Genomic DNA, 13,726 nt, shown 5'->3' on the forward strand with positions numbered 1-13,726 from the left:
TCTTGAGACGTCTTTGGTGCAAACTGGTGGTTTTAATAAAGCACAGGGACAGGGGTTGCCCCGGGGTTGTGACGGGTGACTTGATTATATACTTGGGAGTTGGGGGTAAGGAAAAAGTGAGGTTTTCAAAAGAATTTTTGTATGCTAAAGAGGACCTACAAGATAATGGAGGCCTGCCATTGTCATTGTTTTTCCCTCTAGTAAAGCATTAACAGTAAGACAGTTGGGAGTTTCCTTCTGGAAGTTAGGTTATTGATAAGAATGGTGTTTTTTTTTTTTTCTTGGTAAATCACTAAGACCTTTGTAAACTGAGGGAGACTCCTGTCTTGCAGGACTGGGATCTCTATGAGTTAACCATTTGTTTTTCCTTCCCTTAGCTTTAGGGCAGCGGGGAGTGCCTGAGGAATGTCACGCAGCTCCCTCGGTGGTGGGGGGGGGGGGCAGGCTGCAGGCTGTCCCCTTGTGCTCTGTCCTCAGCTTGCCTTCTGCATCCTCATCACTTCTGTGGTTCCGTTAAAAACTATAATCTCCTTGCTAACAAAGCCCAGGAATGCGCATCCTCCTTAGCAGGAACCAGCCTCCCTCCTGCTAATCAAATCCTGTCCCTCAGCTGCCTCCTGCCTGTTGCAGCGGGTGGGGAACACAGTTCTTAACTGGGCTCACGGGAGGTCCTTCAAGGCTTCACGCATCTCCCTCTGGGGCCTCTGTCTGCCCCGTCCCACCCCACGGCCCACTGGCCTGCAACAGTTCACACGGACCTTGCCCGTGGCCCTGAGCGTCTGTCTGTCTGCTGTGTGCCCCACACCACTGCCGGTCCCTCTGCAGAGTAGAGCTCACTGACTTCATTGCAAACTCAGTTCCCGCCATGTTCGCGCTGCTACTCTTCCCTCCCTAGGACCCAGCACGGAACAGACCCTCCGGAACATTACATACATCCTGACATCATGACTTTACAAACTCTTTTTGTCGTCAGGCCCTCTGGAGCGGTCTAAGTGACCAGGAGGAGGCCCACAGGGTCAGACGTGAGATGGGGAAGAAGGGCGCCCCCCACTCTGGCCCCCAACCCAAACTATTCTGAGTAGGAATGCTGGCTCCTAGGAAGAGAGCGGAGGGAAAGACAGGACGGCTCCAGGGAGGGATAAAGGTCTCTAAGGGTGCTGTCCGGGGTCTCAGGGCGTGGCCAGCTCTTGGGACCCCACCACGGAAGGTGCCAGTTGCTGAGCCCGAGAAGCTGTCCTTGAGGGCCTCCCAGTGACCCAGCGGGTGGCGGAGAGGAGAACTGAAGGTGGGAGTGGGGCACGGCTCCCCAGTGCACGGGCCAGGTGTCTACTGCTGTGGCCGAGAGAGGGTGGAGAGGCCCCGGGTCCCTGGGTGTCCCCGGACACTGGGTTCCCGGTGAAGAGCGGGGCTGAGGAGGGACAGATGGTCGGGGGGGCGGGGCCCCAGGGCCCTCAGCTTATCGCACACCCGCCCTTCTCCTTGAAGGGATTCTTGTCCTCAGGGATGCCTTTGAGGAGAGGGTCGTTTCCTGCTTCGGCCTCCACATAATCCTTGATTTCCTTTCCTGTCCTGGAAATCTGTGAGAAAACAAAGGGTGGTTCCAGCCCTCGTTTGTCTGTGGGCATCCATGATTTGCTCGGGGCCGGAAAACAGGGCCTGGACAGGGGGCTGGGGAGGAGAAAGAGAAAGGGGCAGGCGGGGGTGGGGGGTGAGTGCTTACCTCCGAGGGGCACTGGGCCAGGCCCCCTGCGGCCTCCAGGCTGCCGCGGGGCTTCGCTCCTGGCACCTCTGTGGGGCTAAGCCCCAGCCTCCCTCTGCAGCCTCGCTCGGCCCAGAGGCACCTCCGCCTCCTGCCCCTTCTGCTGTTCTGCAGAGGCCTCACCAGCCCTCCACCTGTCGCTTCCCCTTGGGGCCCGGCTTTGTGAGGACCAGGATGCCACGGCGGCGAACAGGGGCCGGGAAGGGAAGAGGGGGCTCACCGGGGTTCGTGGGGTCTTGACTTCCTTCTTCAACTGTTCCACCTCCATCTTCAATAGCTCCTTCTCGCTGAGCTCCTGGGCCATCCTGCTCCAGAGAGACCTGCTCCTGGCAAGGGTTCCGCGGCTGGGATTGCAAATCCCCTGGGCTCCCCACAGAAGCTCCCTCCTGCACTTTCCACACCTCAACTTCCACCCTCCTCCCTGCCCAGCCCCTCACTTCACACCACGGATTCATTCCCACCCCACCCCATCACGAATCCAGGCTTTGGAGGAGAGGGTACCCCCAGTCTGATGGGGGAGGCACAGCCCGCCCTCCCCCCCCCAGTCTGATGGGGGAGGCACAGGCTCTGCCCTTGGAGTAGGATCTGTCTACGGATGGAACAGGAATCAGAGCATGGGGAAGGGAGAGAAAAGGAGCCTCTTTCAGTGAACAGAATTCTGGAAGCCAGGTTATTGTTTCACATAATGGCACAGGTAGATGTTTTTGGGAAACAGCAGGTCCTGTCAGGGGAGAGTGTACCCTAGTGGTTAAGAGAAAGGCTCTGGAGCCTGCCAGACTCCAGTTCTGATCCTGGTTCTGCCACTTCCAAGCTGTGAGGCTTAGGCAAGTCACTCAACCTCCTTGAGTCTTAGTGTCCCTGTCTGCAAAATGGGTATAATAACAGTACCTACCTTGTATGATTTTTGTGAATCCTAAGAAAATAATGCGTATAAAATACTTTAACCCTCTGTATGGCACATCATGAATATTATTATTATTGTTATAGTATTGATATCATCATCATCAGGACAGGGCTATCAGGAAGGCCTGCCGGGGGCCCAGCTTTAATAATTCCAAGACTAAATCCCAGCCCAGTGCAAACTCAGCCCCTCTCACCTGCCAAGAAAGAGCGTGCACTTCAAGTCACTTGTCCCTGACTCAGACAAGATGGTGTTTGAGCTTCCCGGCTCCTCAGCTTCTGAAAGTCTTCAGATAAAGCAGATGGTCTGAAAGCCAAAATCTCTGATGCCTAAGCTGATCATGGGCTCAAGGTCCTAAGCCCGTCCGCTGGCCTGAGCCTCCGAGCCCTCACTGCCACTGGAGCGGACACCCTGCCCCCTACGTCCACCTTGCTCCTTTCGAGACCCTTCTGGCTTATAGCCAGTTCTCACCCTCAGCCCGACACAATCCCCTCCCCGTGCCTTGTCTCCCAAGCCCTCCCGTCCTCTACCTCTGAGCCTGCTCTGAGACTGTTCTTCTCAGTGAAGCAAGTCCTAGACCAGCTCCTAACGTCCCTCACCCAAGAAGCCTTTGTGTCTCCCATCGGAGCCCCGTGATTACACCTTACAAGCTTCTCCTAGCTCAATCTTCCTTCTCATTCAATAAAAATGGACTCCTTACTTAGGATGCTGTTCTTGTCAACACTTGGGGCCATCGCCACCTCCAGTGCCTGTGTCCATGCTTCTTGGCCTCCATGCCTTCTCTGAGCCTTGAGTGTGGGTCTCCCTCACCAATCGCTGAACACAGGGCCCACATCCTGATATTTCTCTCGGTCTCCTTCCAGGACCACCCAAGGGCTATGCTGTTTAATAGACACTGAGCTCCTGCTCAGGCTGATACCTGTCCCATGGCAAGGGGACCCTCCCAAGAAGCAGATGCTTAAGAGATCAATACGGTCAGTTAGGGATCCTCTTTTTGTCCTGTCTCTAGGTTGACAGGAGGGGCTCTGGAAGGGAAGAGGCCTGGAGCCCGTCCTGACTCCCCTGCTCCAGGGTCCGAGTCCCACTCACAGCTGGGAGCGCGAAGAATTTAGGATAAGGAGAGGAGCCTGGAGGTTTCTAGTCCAACTGCGCTGTAAATGCAGGATGGAGAGCACAGACCTCTAGAGGCCAGCTCGGTGCTCTGTCCACCGCTGCTTCCTAAGACCGACCAGTTACCCTGGAACTTGAACCTGGTGCTTCTCAAAGCCAATTGCTTCCTGTTGTCTAATCCGAACCCGTGGCGCTACAGCTGGGCTTACCTCCACCAGGCACAGAGCATGTGCACCAGGGCTTCTTCACACGCAGCCCTTCCGAGGCTTGCTCACAGTTCTCAGGGGACCTCTGGATGTGTCTTCCTGCTGTCTGAGCTGATTCCTCTGGCTGCTGCCTTGGCTGGTTTCCATGGTTTCTGCGCCACCCTACAGCCCCCAGCATGACTGGTCTCCATATCCTACCCACCCTCCATTCCCTGGGCCCCTGGTGACTCATCCCTGAGCTTCCCAAGGAAGCCCCCACCCTCTGCCCTTTCCTCCCCTTCCATGAGTGGAAAATCCGCCTCCACCACCCACCCAGAGCAGGCCAGCCCCCTTCCTCCTCAGTCTCCTACCCCATTCCCCTCCCCCCAAACAGTTTCCTCTCCAGGCCCAGGGAGCAATCACAGCGCCCCGACCTTGGCTTCCTCTGCTGGGAGGGATTGGGGGCCTGGGCCCCCAGAGGGGGCCCTGGCTTCCCCCTTCCTCTGGGCAGGGGGCAGAGAGGCGCGGGCCCAGGGAGTGGAGACTGACTTCCTCTTGTCCCGGAATGAGACTGCCTGCCCTTTGCAAGCAGGTTTGGGTCTCTCACGGAGAGGAAACCAAAAGCGGTGAGGGGGGGAAGACAGCGACCAATCAAGAGCAGGGTGAGGCACAAAACCAGCGGGCTCCCTGGGGAGCCAGCCAGAGGCAGGGGGCCATGTCGGAGCTTCAGCAACTGCAGGAGTTCGAGATCCCCACGGGCCGGGAGGCTCTGCGGGGCAACCACAGCTCCCTGCTGCGGGTCGCAGACTACTGCGTGGACAACTACGTGCAGGTAGGCGGCATGGGCACCCGCCCCGACACCCCGGCCCTCCCTGGAGCCCACCTTCAAGGCAGGACCGTGACAGCCATCCTGACAGGTGCTCGTCCTGGGCCCACCTGGGAAAGCCTCCACCCCAGGCCTCAGCTCCATTCCAGTCCCCCCCCGCCAAACTTCAGCCCTGACCCCAAGCTACCCAGCCCCAGCGTGCCCCTTCCCTCTCCTGGAGCCCCAGAGACGCCCAGGCAGGCCGCACTGTTCCGTCCTGTCAGCAAGCCTCACCCGACGTTTGTCTCCTTCCTTGGTCCCGTGTAGATCCAGGGGCCCAGACTTGTCCTCACACAAATACCGGCATCATTACTTGCACGCTGACTCTGGGTGAGACTTGAGAACCTCCCGAGAACAGTGTTGTGAACTTGAGAGGCACCAGGGGGAGAATCCTTTCCCCGATATTTGAGTGAGAGTGGAGAGACATCAGGCTAGGCTGGGTCTGGCGCAGAGGCAGGGGCATGGACAGCATGATTGCTGGGAGCAGTCCACCCCCAAAAGATGACAACCGCGGCATTTGAGAGCAGTCTCCTAAACTGTGTAGTTGTTCCAGGACCATGAACATGGATTCTCAGATCAAGGGAAGAGGAGTGAGGGAAACTTAGCAATGACTGAGCACCTCTGTTTTTTCCATTAATCCTCATAACCACCTTATGAGGCAAGTATTATTATTCCTCTTTCATAGATGAAGAACCAGCAGCGCAGGGAAGCAAGGTGACTTGTCCAGGGTCGCACAGCTTGGACGTGGCAGAGTTGAGCATCAGCCTCCTGACTTCTGAAGCCGGGCTCTCTCCTCTCCACATTTCCCCTCCCCTGCCAGGCCCTAAGACTAAAAGACAGTTTCTTTGCCCTGGCAGGCCCGGGAAGCTCCTGGCTCAGTAGGAGCGTTGAAAAAAATAATGGAAGTAGCAAGTGCTTATGGGAAAATGGCAGATTCAAGAGAGTCAGTGGTGCACCACGGAGAATGCTCTGCACCCTTCCTTTGGGCAGCATGTTGTCCTCACTTGGCCTCTTTTAGTCCTCCTTCCGGTCCTGAGAGGAGAAAACCACTCCCACTCCACAGCCAGGAGGCCGAGGTTCAGAAAGATCAGGTCACTTTCCCAGGTTTCTAAGCTGGTGGCAGAATCTGGATTTGAACCCAGAACTCTGACTCCCAGGCCCACCCCCAAATCTCTAGCTGAATAACTGCCATTCGTGTAGATGTTGAGGGACCCACTTGTGGATGAGATGGACCGTGGCTTGTAAACCAGCCTGGTCTCAGAGTGCTGGAAGGCAGGCTCCTCTTAGGGACAAGGAGAGAAGCAGTTCTGCACGTTCCTCCAGTAACCTCTGCACACCTTCAGCCTCTTCCAGATGGTTCTCTTTTGTCGTATGCACAGTGTGCACACAGGATTTGGGATCCCAAAGACCTGAGTCCAGTTTCCAACTCTGCCGCCTAGCAACTACAGGACCCATGGCAAGGTGACCCTCTGATTCTTAAACCTTTCCTCATGGGGGTCCCATGGGTTAAATGTGAGAATGCGTTAAAGCGCTTAGCCCAGTGCCTGTCCCTTAGGAGGGGCAGGATGCATGGAAACTATTACCATTACTGTCATCATCATCATCATCATCATCATCATCATCATCTTCCGCCGGAAGGATGAAAGGCACATAGAGATAATGAAAGTCAATTCTAGCGAGGCAAGGCAGCCCTTGCAAAAACACCCAGGTCAGAGTCCCTGGGTTCCTGCTTCCTTCATGCAGAACACTAACTAATTGACCTTAGTTACCTTTCCCGGCCTCTCTGAGGATCTCGGTCTGGGGAGCAAATGCCTGCAAAGGATTTGGATGACTTCTCAGAACTGCCCTTAAACAAGGCCTGGTTCCCATGCCCTCTGTCCCTCCCCCAGCCCCTCCCAGCATCCTAACCAGGTGTCAGGAAACCCATGGGGAATTGGGGGAGGGCAGGCTGGGGTCAGACTGCAGAGTTCTCAGTCAAAGTCCATTGAGTTTACAGACAAGGTAATTTGCATGATGAATAAGCAGTCAGCCGTGACAATGGATCTCATACCTTTGTACTTCCGGACCTAACTTTGGGCCAAGCCCCAAACCAAGGGTCAGCAGCCTCCCGGAGCTGGACCCAAGCAGACATTTTCCTGTCTGGGTTGACAGTTCCACATGGCAGGCCAAACGGGGAACAGTGCTGGCGAGGTGAGCTAGGAAATCTGGGTGCAGACCAAAGGAGTAGTAACTGCTTTGTTCTGGGCCTTCGTTTCCTCGTCTATTAAAGAAAGGTCTTGAGCTAGAACAAGACCTGCTCTCCTTTCTGGTTTCAACATCCTCGGTTGATTTCTTTGCCTTTTCAAGGCTCTTGGTTACATAGGCTGATGAGATGTAAACTGCACGCAACTGAGCATCTAACTGTTGGAACAAAGACAAGGAAGGACTGCCCAGAAGGTTCTGGGCCTGCCCTTTGACTCTAGCCTGGCTCAGGTTCCACTGGAGGCACCCTGCTCTGAGAGGTTCCAGGTCTGCTTGCTCTCCATTGACAGACCTTGGGGAGCACCCAGGGGCCTTTAGCAAGGAGACTGCGTGGTGCGGCCTTGTCTGTCCACGCGTGGGGCCTGGCCCAGATTTGTCCTGGACTCACCCCTACCCCCTTGAGAAGGCTACAAGCTAAGTGGCAGTGGCTCCATGATCCGAACCGGCAGCAGCTCCTCATCCAAGCAAGATGAGGAAGCTGCCCAGGGAACCAAATGACCAGAGTTTTGCTCTAGCCCCATGGTCTCATCTGGAACTGAAAAACAAACAAACAAACAAACAAACAACCCTCTTCTGTGTTCAGCCATTCCCTGCCCACCCTTCCATCCCTGACTGCCAGCGTGACTCCGGCCAGCACCTGGCACAGTGCTTGGCATGCAGTAAGGAGATACCCAGCAAGTGTTTGGGTTCATATTAAACTCATTAATTAACTCACAAATGCCTATGTATTAAATATTGTCTGTATGTTGGGCACTATTCCAGGGTAGGATACAGAGCAAAGCAGACAAGCTCTCTGCCCTCACAGTGCTTACATTTTAGTATGTGGGGGGAAATAGATAATGAAGTAAATAGATAAATAATTTCTGATAGATAGTGCTAAATGCTATGAAGAAAAGAGAACAGGGTAAATATGGTAGAGTCAATATAGAAGTAAGCTAGGAGAATCTGAAGGTGGTGATGAAATGTGTCTCTGAGGAGCTGAGACTTAATAAGAAGGATTCTAGAAAGAAGTATGGCAAGTACAAAGGTCCTGAGTTAGACACAATCTTAGCTTGATCTGGAAACAGGAACCTAATGGCCAATGTGCCTGGAGGGGAGTGAGAGGGAGTGGTAGAGGACAGCTGGGAGAGAAAGGCAGAGCCAGCCTTGTGGGGCCCTATATTGGCCACGATTGGAAGTCTAGATTTTATTCTCCGTGTATTGGGAAGCTACTGGAGGGAATGAATGAAGTCACTCTTCTCTGGGCCTCAATTTCCTTATCTATAAAATGGACTAGATCACTGGTTCCTAAACACTACTCTGCAGACTGGAGAAAGACGGGAGCACAGGAGTCCTCTGGGGAGTTTTAAAGGCACAGATTCATCGACCTTACTCCTTACTCCCACGTCCTCCGTCCCCCATCCTACCAGGGTTCTGATGAGAAGGTCTGGGATAGGGGGCCGGGCGTCGATGGGTTGGTTTTTAAGTTTGAAAGTACTGCCTTCCTCTTTCCTCTCTACTATTCACCCTTTATTCCCAAAGGTCCTCTGGAGGTGGTCAGGTCAACCCTCAGCTTGAGTCTTTGAGGAGGGAGATCTTTCCCCCCCCTCGCACCCCCATTCCTCAGGGTAACAGATTTGCTCTCCTAACGTTCCCAAGTCCCTCTTACTACAACTTCATTCTCACGGAAACCACGTCAAACATCGAGAGTTACCACTTTCTCCCAGTTCAGCCCCCACGCCCTCCCTCTCCACCCCTACCCACCCAGGCAAGGATCCAGTGGAAGGGGCTGGCCTCCGAACAGAGCTGTGTGTATTTCAGGCCACAGACAAGAGCAAGGCGCTGGAGGAGACCATGGCCTTTACCACCCAGGCACTGGCCAGTGTGGCCTACCAAGTCGGCAGTCTGGCCGGACACACTCTGCGTCTGCTAGACCTACAGGCCGCCTCCCTGCGGCAGGTGGAAGCCCGTGTGAACACGCTGGGCCAGGTAAGGGCTGTGGGAGGGCTTCTTGCACTGGCTCCCAATTCTTTGGCCCACTCGGACATGTTCACCAGCAGTAAGTTCCTCCAAACGCCTGACTCCGCCACAGGAGCTTGCCATTTCCCAAGGGTTTTGAGCCTCCGTATCTCTGTGGTTATATCTCCATGCTGGGCCTTGCTGCCCTACCAGACTAGGAACTCCTTGAAGGCGGCCCTTTTCCTTTCTGACTTCTATCTGAATTCTATCCTGCATGGTAGGAAGCAGGACTTACCAATCGCGGTGGCTGCCTAGTACAGGAAAGAGGCAAGTGGATCTTGTTTCCAGCTAAACACAGGCAGTGACTTAGTAAGTGTCCTCGTCCTGGACTGTTTGCCTGGCAAGGTCATCTTCAGCCCTGGAAGCACGGCCACCACCACGCCGTGCCCCCACCCGTCTAGCACACGTGCCCTCCTCCTGCCTTCCTGGATCCTTGGCTGAGGAATTGCCCCATCACCCACGTGCACACAGCCACGGACACATCAGCCCGGCATCACCTGCACGTTCACTGCGTGCTGTGTTTTCTCCTCTCACCCCAGCAGACCAGGGTTCCCACCCGCCCAGTGTTGTGAGTTTCCCCACAGAACATTCCAAGAGGGAGTGAACGCCCTTCTTTGTCCCCCCAAGAGAGACAGTCGCTCCAGCCACGGTGTTCCACCACCTCCGCGTTCTCCACCTCTGCTTCCCAGCCAGCCCAGCGCTCCCCTCTCTTCCCAGCAGCCCCAGGGGTGCTGTGTTTTCTCTTTTCCTCCGGTTCCTGCTCAGCTAATAATAACCCTCATTCTCTTCCACCAGGAAGTTGCTCCAAAGTGGTTCCATCCTCCCCTGGCAACTCTTCCCAAATGCCGTGTGACCCTGGAGACAGCATTTACTCTGTCTCTGGACCTCACGGCTTCCCCTGGCCCCTACCCCCACCCCAAAGTCTCTAATCTCTTCCTCCTGTAAGAGGAAGGACAGAGACTGCCCCACTGTCACCTCAAACCCTGTCATGGCAGATGGTGAACATGCACATGGAGAAGGTGGCCCGAAGGGAGATTGGCACCTTGGCCACTGTCCAGAGGCTGTCCCCTGGCCAGAAAGTCATCGCCCCCGACAGCCTCCCTCCCCTCACGCCCTACTACAGGAGACCGCTTAACTTTGGCTGCCTGGATGACATTGGCCATGGGATCAAGGTAGAGAGAGGGCCCCTCCTCTTTCCCACAACCCACCCTCTCCTCATCATGGCTCCCTTCTCCTCGGGCCCCCAGTTCTCTTCCACATCCACATCCCTCCGTGTCCCAACCTGCCGCCCCCGTCTTTCCTCACTCCCTGAAGCCATCACCCTAATTCTCCAAGCCTCCCTCCCTAAAAGTCCTTCCTGACCGCTCCCTCCACAGCTGGCCTTTACCCTGTCCTCAGATGATCTGCTGAGGGTGCATCTGAGCACCCCCTTCTGTGGGGGCTGGGTGTGTGTGAAGGGGAAGAGGAGAAGGGAGGTGTCAGTTCGTGCATGAGAATGGTTCCCCAGCCACATGAGAACGGCAACTTCCTCTGTCTGGAGGTTTGAGGTCACCGCACGGAGCACTCACCCCAGAGCCGCTTGCTGGTGGGTGGGAACCGGTGGGGATGCAGCCACTCAAAGGGGGCCTGGTGAAGACCGGGGAGCCTGACACTGCCATTTCCTTCTCAGCTTGTCTCAGGAGAGGTGGGAGAGGACACGTCCCCAACCCCATTTCCTCAGTTCCCACAGGCCAACATTCCAGGTTAGACTACACCTCCCCTGGGTCTCAACGACCCCTGGAAACCCTTCCCATCCCATAACATGCAGACCACACTCCCTCCTTCAGGCACCAGGCCTCCCCACCAGTAAGTTCTTCTCATTGCCCAGCTTCTATTCTTTATGACTCAGCTCAGGACCCTCTTGTCTTGTGCCTAGTGGTCAATAGCAGAGGACAGCATTCCCCATGTCCCCCATGCTTGGGGGCACCCCACCAGTAACGCAGGTGCTCCCTTGCCTGTGGGCTTGGCCTAGCCATTTGTGCATTTTAAATGCTCTGCCCCTCTCTGACCTGAGCTTCCTAAATCCGGTTCTGCAGGCCCGTCCAAACGGCAGGTGGGATACTTCTAAGTGTGTTGGTCCTCTCCTCCCTCCCCGCTGCCCCCACCTCCTCAGCCTCGCGTTGGGGTCGGGCTCTATCAGAATTAGAGACCACCAAGCTGGCCACTGAGATGTTTTGGGCGCGAGGGGCGGATGCCAGGCTGTGCGGAGGAAGTGGCCTTCAGACCGTGTCTGCTCCAGGCTTCCGTCGGGCCTGCAGCCGGCCGACCACAGAGGCCCGGGTCCCAGGCGGCAAGAGGGGGTGGCTGTGGGGTGGGGTGGGAGAGGGGACTGGGAAGTGGAAGTGGGAACTTGCTGTCCCCGCGCTCTCCTTCCCAGTTCGTGGCCCCCTCTCCCTCGTTTCCTTTCTGGGACCAGGGCGGGGTTACGAGGGGGGCAGGGGGGCCATAGACGTCAGCCCCGCCCCCTGCCCCCCCGCAGGATCTGACCACGCAGCTGTCGCGGACCGGGACCCTCTCGCGCAAGAGCATCAAGGCGCCTGTCGCACCGGCCTCCGCCACGCTGGGGTGAGGCCTCGTGCTCCTGCAACTCGCCTCCCCCACCCTCAACGCAGAGAAGCCAAACTTCCTCCTGCCCGCACCTGACCCTTGCTCGCCGAACCTTCCTTCCCCCCACTGACGACACCCTCCCCCCCAGGAGGCCACCCCGGATCCCCGAGCCGGTGCAGCTCCCCGTGGTGCCCGAGGGCAAACTCTCCGCCGCCTCATCGGTCTCTTCCCTGGCCTCTGCAGGGTGAGCCCCACGAGTCCAAGTGGGAGGTTGAGGGGGCCTCCCGCCAGTTGTCAGGGTGACTACTAGGGTCGGGAGGACGCTCAATCACAGGCCCGGGGCGCACGACTGAAGGGGAGGGACGGGTTGGGGGGGATGCTGAGTTAGGGAAGGTGTCCCCCAACCTAGCCGAGCCCCGCTTTCTCTGGTCTTCAGCAGCGCCGAAGGTGTCGGTGGGGTCTCCACGACCAAGGGGCAGGCAGCACCCCCACCCCCACCTCTCCCCAGCCCCACGGCCCCACCCCCTCCACCGGCCTCCGAGGTCTTCCTGCCGCCCCCTCTGCCGGAGGAAGTGTCCCTGCCCCTGCCGGGTAAGGAGCTCCGCCCTCTCCTGGCTCAACCGCGGGGTCTCTTCTCACCTCCCCGCCCTCTCCCTCCGATGGGCCCGCCTCAGGGAACGCCTCGTCCGGGTAGGGGGTAACGGAGAGGAAGGGGCCCGAGAAAGTGAGCTAACAACTCAAGTTAGCGCCTGCTTTATACCAGGCTGTGTTCAAGCTTCTCATCCATTTTCGCACTTAAACTTTAACAACCCTAAGGGGGTCTTCACACTCTGATTTAACAGATGGAAGTTGAGGCTGACAGGTTCAATTAAGTGACTTGCCCGAGGGTCACCCAGCTAAGTGGCAGAGCCTCACTACCCTACACTGCTCAACATTTGTTTGCTAAGAGAACCGCGTTCTAGAAGCCTCGCGGTGGAGGCCATGATGGGCTGGGGCTGGAGAAAGATTACAGAAAACGGGTAGATGCCGGAGCCCCCACTTTGAACAGCGAAGTTTCCTGGGGGCCATTGGCGGGCGTCCGCTGTGCCACATTGCAGGCTTTCTCTTTCCCTCCCAGCACCAGAGTTGCCTCCACCCCTGGACCTGCCCCCTCCCCCGCCCCTGGATCTAGATGAATTGGGGCTGCCGCCTCTGCCCCCACCAGACTTTGGGCCTGAAGAGCCTAGCTGGGTCCCTGCTGCGTACCTGGAGAAAGGTACCTGACTCCTGGGACTAGGGATCCCTCTCCCCCCCCCCCCGGGTTCTACTCTAGACTCTGCAAAGGTATGAGCCTGTTACACCCCCCCACACACCCCTCCCTATTTTCTGATGAACTGACCAAACGTTTATCCAGGAGTGGGGATCCAAGCTGGAAAGACAGCAGCTGGCCTGGCACTGAATATTATTAAACCCAGCTGGGGAGGGGTCCCAAGAGCTTCGGAGCCTCACTCCCTGCAGCCGTCCCCCTAGATGTTCCCTGACATCCCCATAGTAGGGTGGGAGGCACGTCTCATGGCTACCTCTCCTCCCGCCCTGCAGTGGTGACATTGTACCCATACACCCGCCAGAAGGACAACGAGCTCTCCTTCTCTGAGGGCACCATCATCTGCATCACACGCCGCTACTCAGATGGCTGGTGCGAGGGCGTCAGCTCCGAGGGCACTGGATTCTTCCCGGGGAACTATGTGGAGCCCAGCTGTTGACAGCCTGGGGCTCTCTGAGCTCCTGATCCAGGCACTGTCCCAAGCGAGGCCCTTGAGCTCCAGCACAAAGCCAGCTCCACGGTCAAGGCTGGACTAGGCCTGCCCACCTCTTGGTCTGTGAGCTGGGCCTGTCCCTTCCCCTCATTTTGGTGGGAAGGGGTCCTGGGGAGAGAGAGCATGTACCCAAAGGCCTGCCGTGGACAGGAGAGAACTGGAAGTCAAAGAGTTTGGTGATCTTGTCCACAGAGTACCCCCTACTCCACGCAGGATGGGGTCTCCAGCTGCAAGTGCCAACTTCGAATAAAACTCTGATGACCTCCTGGTGATTGCCCTGCAGGG

At 56.8% G+C, this 13,726-nt stretch overlaps 2 protein-coding genes across 7 annotated transcripts; one reads left to right on the plus strand and one right to left on the minus strand.

Annotated features, from left to right (window-relative positions):
• Positions 1-12: 12 nt before the first annotated feature.
• GNGT2 (G protein subunit gamma transducin 2) lies at positions 13-4,844 on the minus strand. Of its 4 annotated transcripts, none has more exons than XM_028093684.2 (5): positions 4,390-4,844; positions 3,980-4,138; positions 2,857-2,946; positions 1,980-2,079; positions 13-1,577 (listed from the first exon to the last, which is right to left on the minus strand). In XM_028093684.2, the coding sequence occupies exons 2-5, from the start codon at positions 3,997-3,999 to the stop codon at positions 1,452-1,454; spliced, it is 336 nt and encodes a 111-aa protein (XP_027949485.1). In that variant the 5' UTR covers positions 4,000-4,138; positions 4,390-4,844; the 3' UTR covers positions 13-1,451. The 4 variants fall into 4 exon arrangements, with proteins under 4 accessions (XP_027949485.1, XP_027949486.1, XP_027949484.1 ...); XM_028093685.2 differs by having other exon boundaries at positions 1,980-2,064; positions 4,390-4,840; XM_028093683.2 differs by having other exon boundaries at positions 1,980-2,085; positions 4,390-4,840.
• Positions 4,543-13,708, plus strand: ABI3 (ABI family member 3). Of its 3 annotated transcripts, none has more exons than XM_028093669.2 (8): positions 4,546-4,787; positions 8,862-9,029; positions 10,055-10,231; positions 11,578-11,663; positions 11,794-11,889; positions 12,085-12,236; positions 12,763-12,900; positions 13,224-13,708. In XM_028093669.2, the coding sequence occupies exons 1-8, from the start codon at positions 4,671-4,673 to the stop codon at positions 13,385-13,387; spliced, it is 1,098 nt and encodes a 365-aa protein (XP_027949470.2). In that variant the 5' UTR covers positions 4,546-4,670; the 3' UTR covers positions 13,388-13,708. The 3 variants fall into 3 exon arrangements, with proteins under 3 accessions (XP_027949472.2, XP_027949470.2, XP_027949469.2); XM_028093668.2 differs by having other exon boundaries at positions 4,548-4,787; positions 12,082-12,236; XM_028093671.2 differs by lacking the exon at positions 10,055-10,231 and having other exon boundaries at positions 4,543-4,787; positions 12,082-12,236.
• Positions 13,709-13,726: the final 18 nt, after the last annotated feature.

Source organism: Eumetopias jubatus, unplaced genomic scaffold (assembly GCF_037043125.1).
Source record: "Eumetopias jubatus isolate StellerSeaLion01/CBP00866 unplaced genomic scaffold, mEumJub1_p1.0 scaffold_10, whole genome shotgun sequence".
Classification (NCBI taxonomy): Eukaryota; Metazoa; Chordata; class Mammalia; order Carnivora; family Otariidae; genus Eumetopias; species Eumetopias jubatus.

Coding starts and splice junctions, on each gene's coding strand:
- GNGT2 (XM_028093683.2), bottom strand. CDS start 3,999: ATGCTCTGTGCCTGGTGGAG. Junction 2,947..3,979: donor ATGCTCTGTGCCTGGTGGAG/GTAAGCCCAGCT, acceptor CTTTATCTGAAG/ACTTTCAGAAGCTGAGGAGC. Junction 2,086..2,856: donor TGCACGCTCTTTCTTGGCAG/GTGAGAGGGGCT, acceptor AACCCTTGCCAG/GAGCAGGTCTCTCTGGAGCA.
- ABI3 (XM_028093668.2), top strand. CDS start 4,671: ATGTCGGAGCTTCAGCAACTGCAGGAGTTCGAGATCCCCACGGGCCGG. Junction 10,232..11,577: donor ACATTGGCCATGGGATCAAG/GTAGAGAGAGGG, acceptor GCCCCCCCGCAG/GATCTGACCACGCAGCTGTC. Junction 11,664..11,793: donor CCGGCCTCCGCCACGCTGGG/GTGAGGCCTCGT, acceptor CCTCCCCCCCAG/GAGGCCACCCCGGATCCCCG.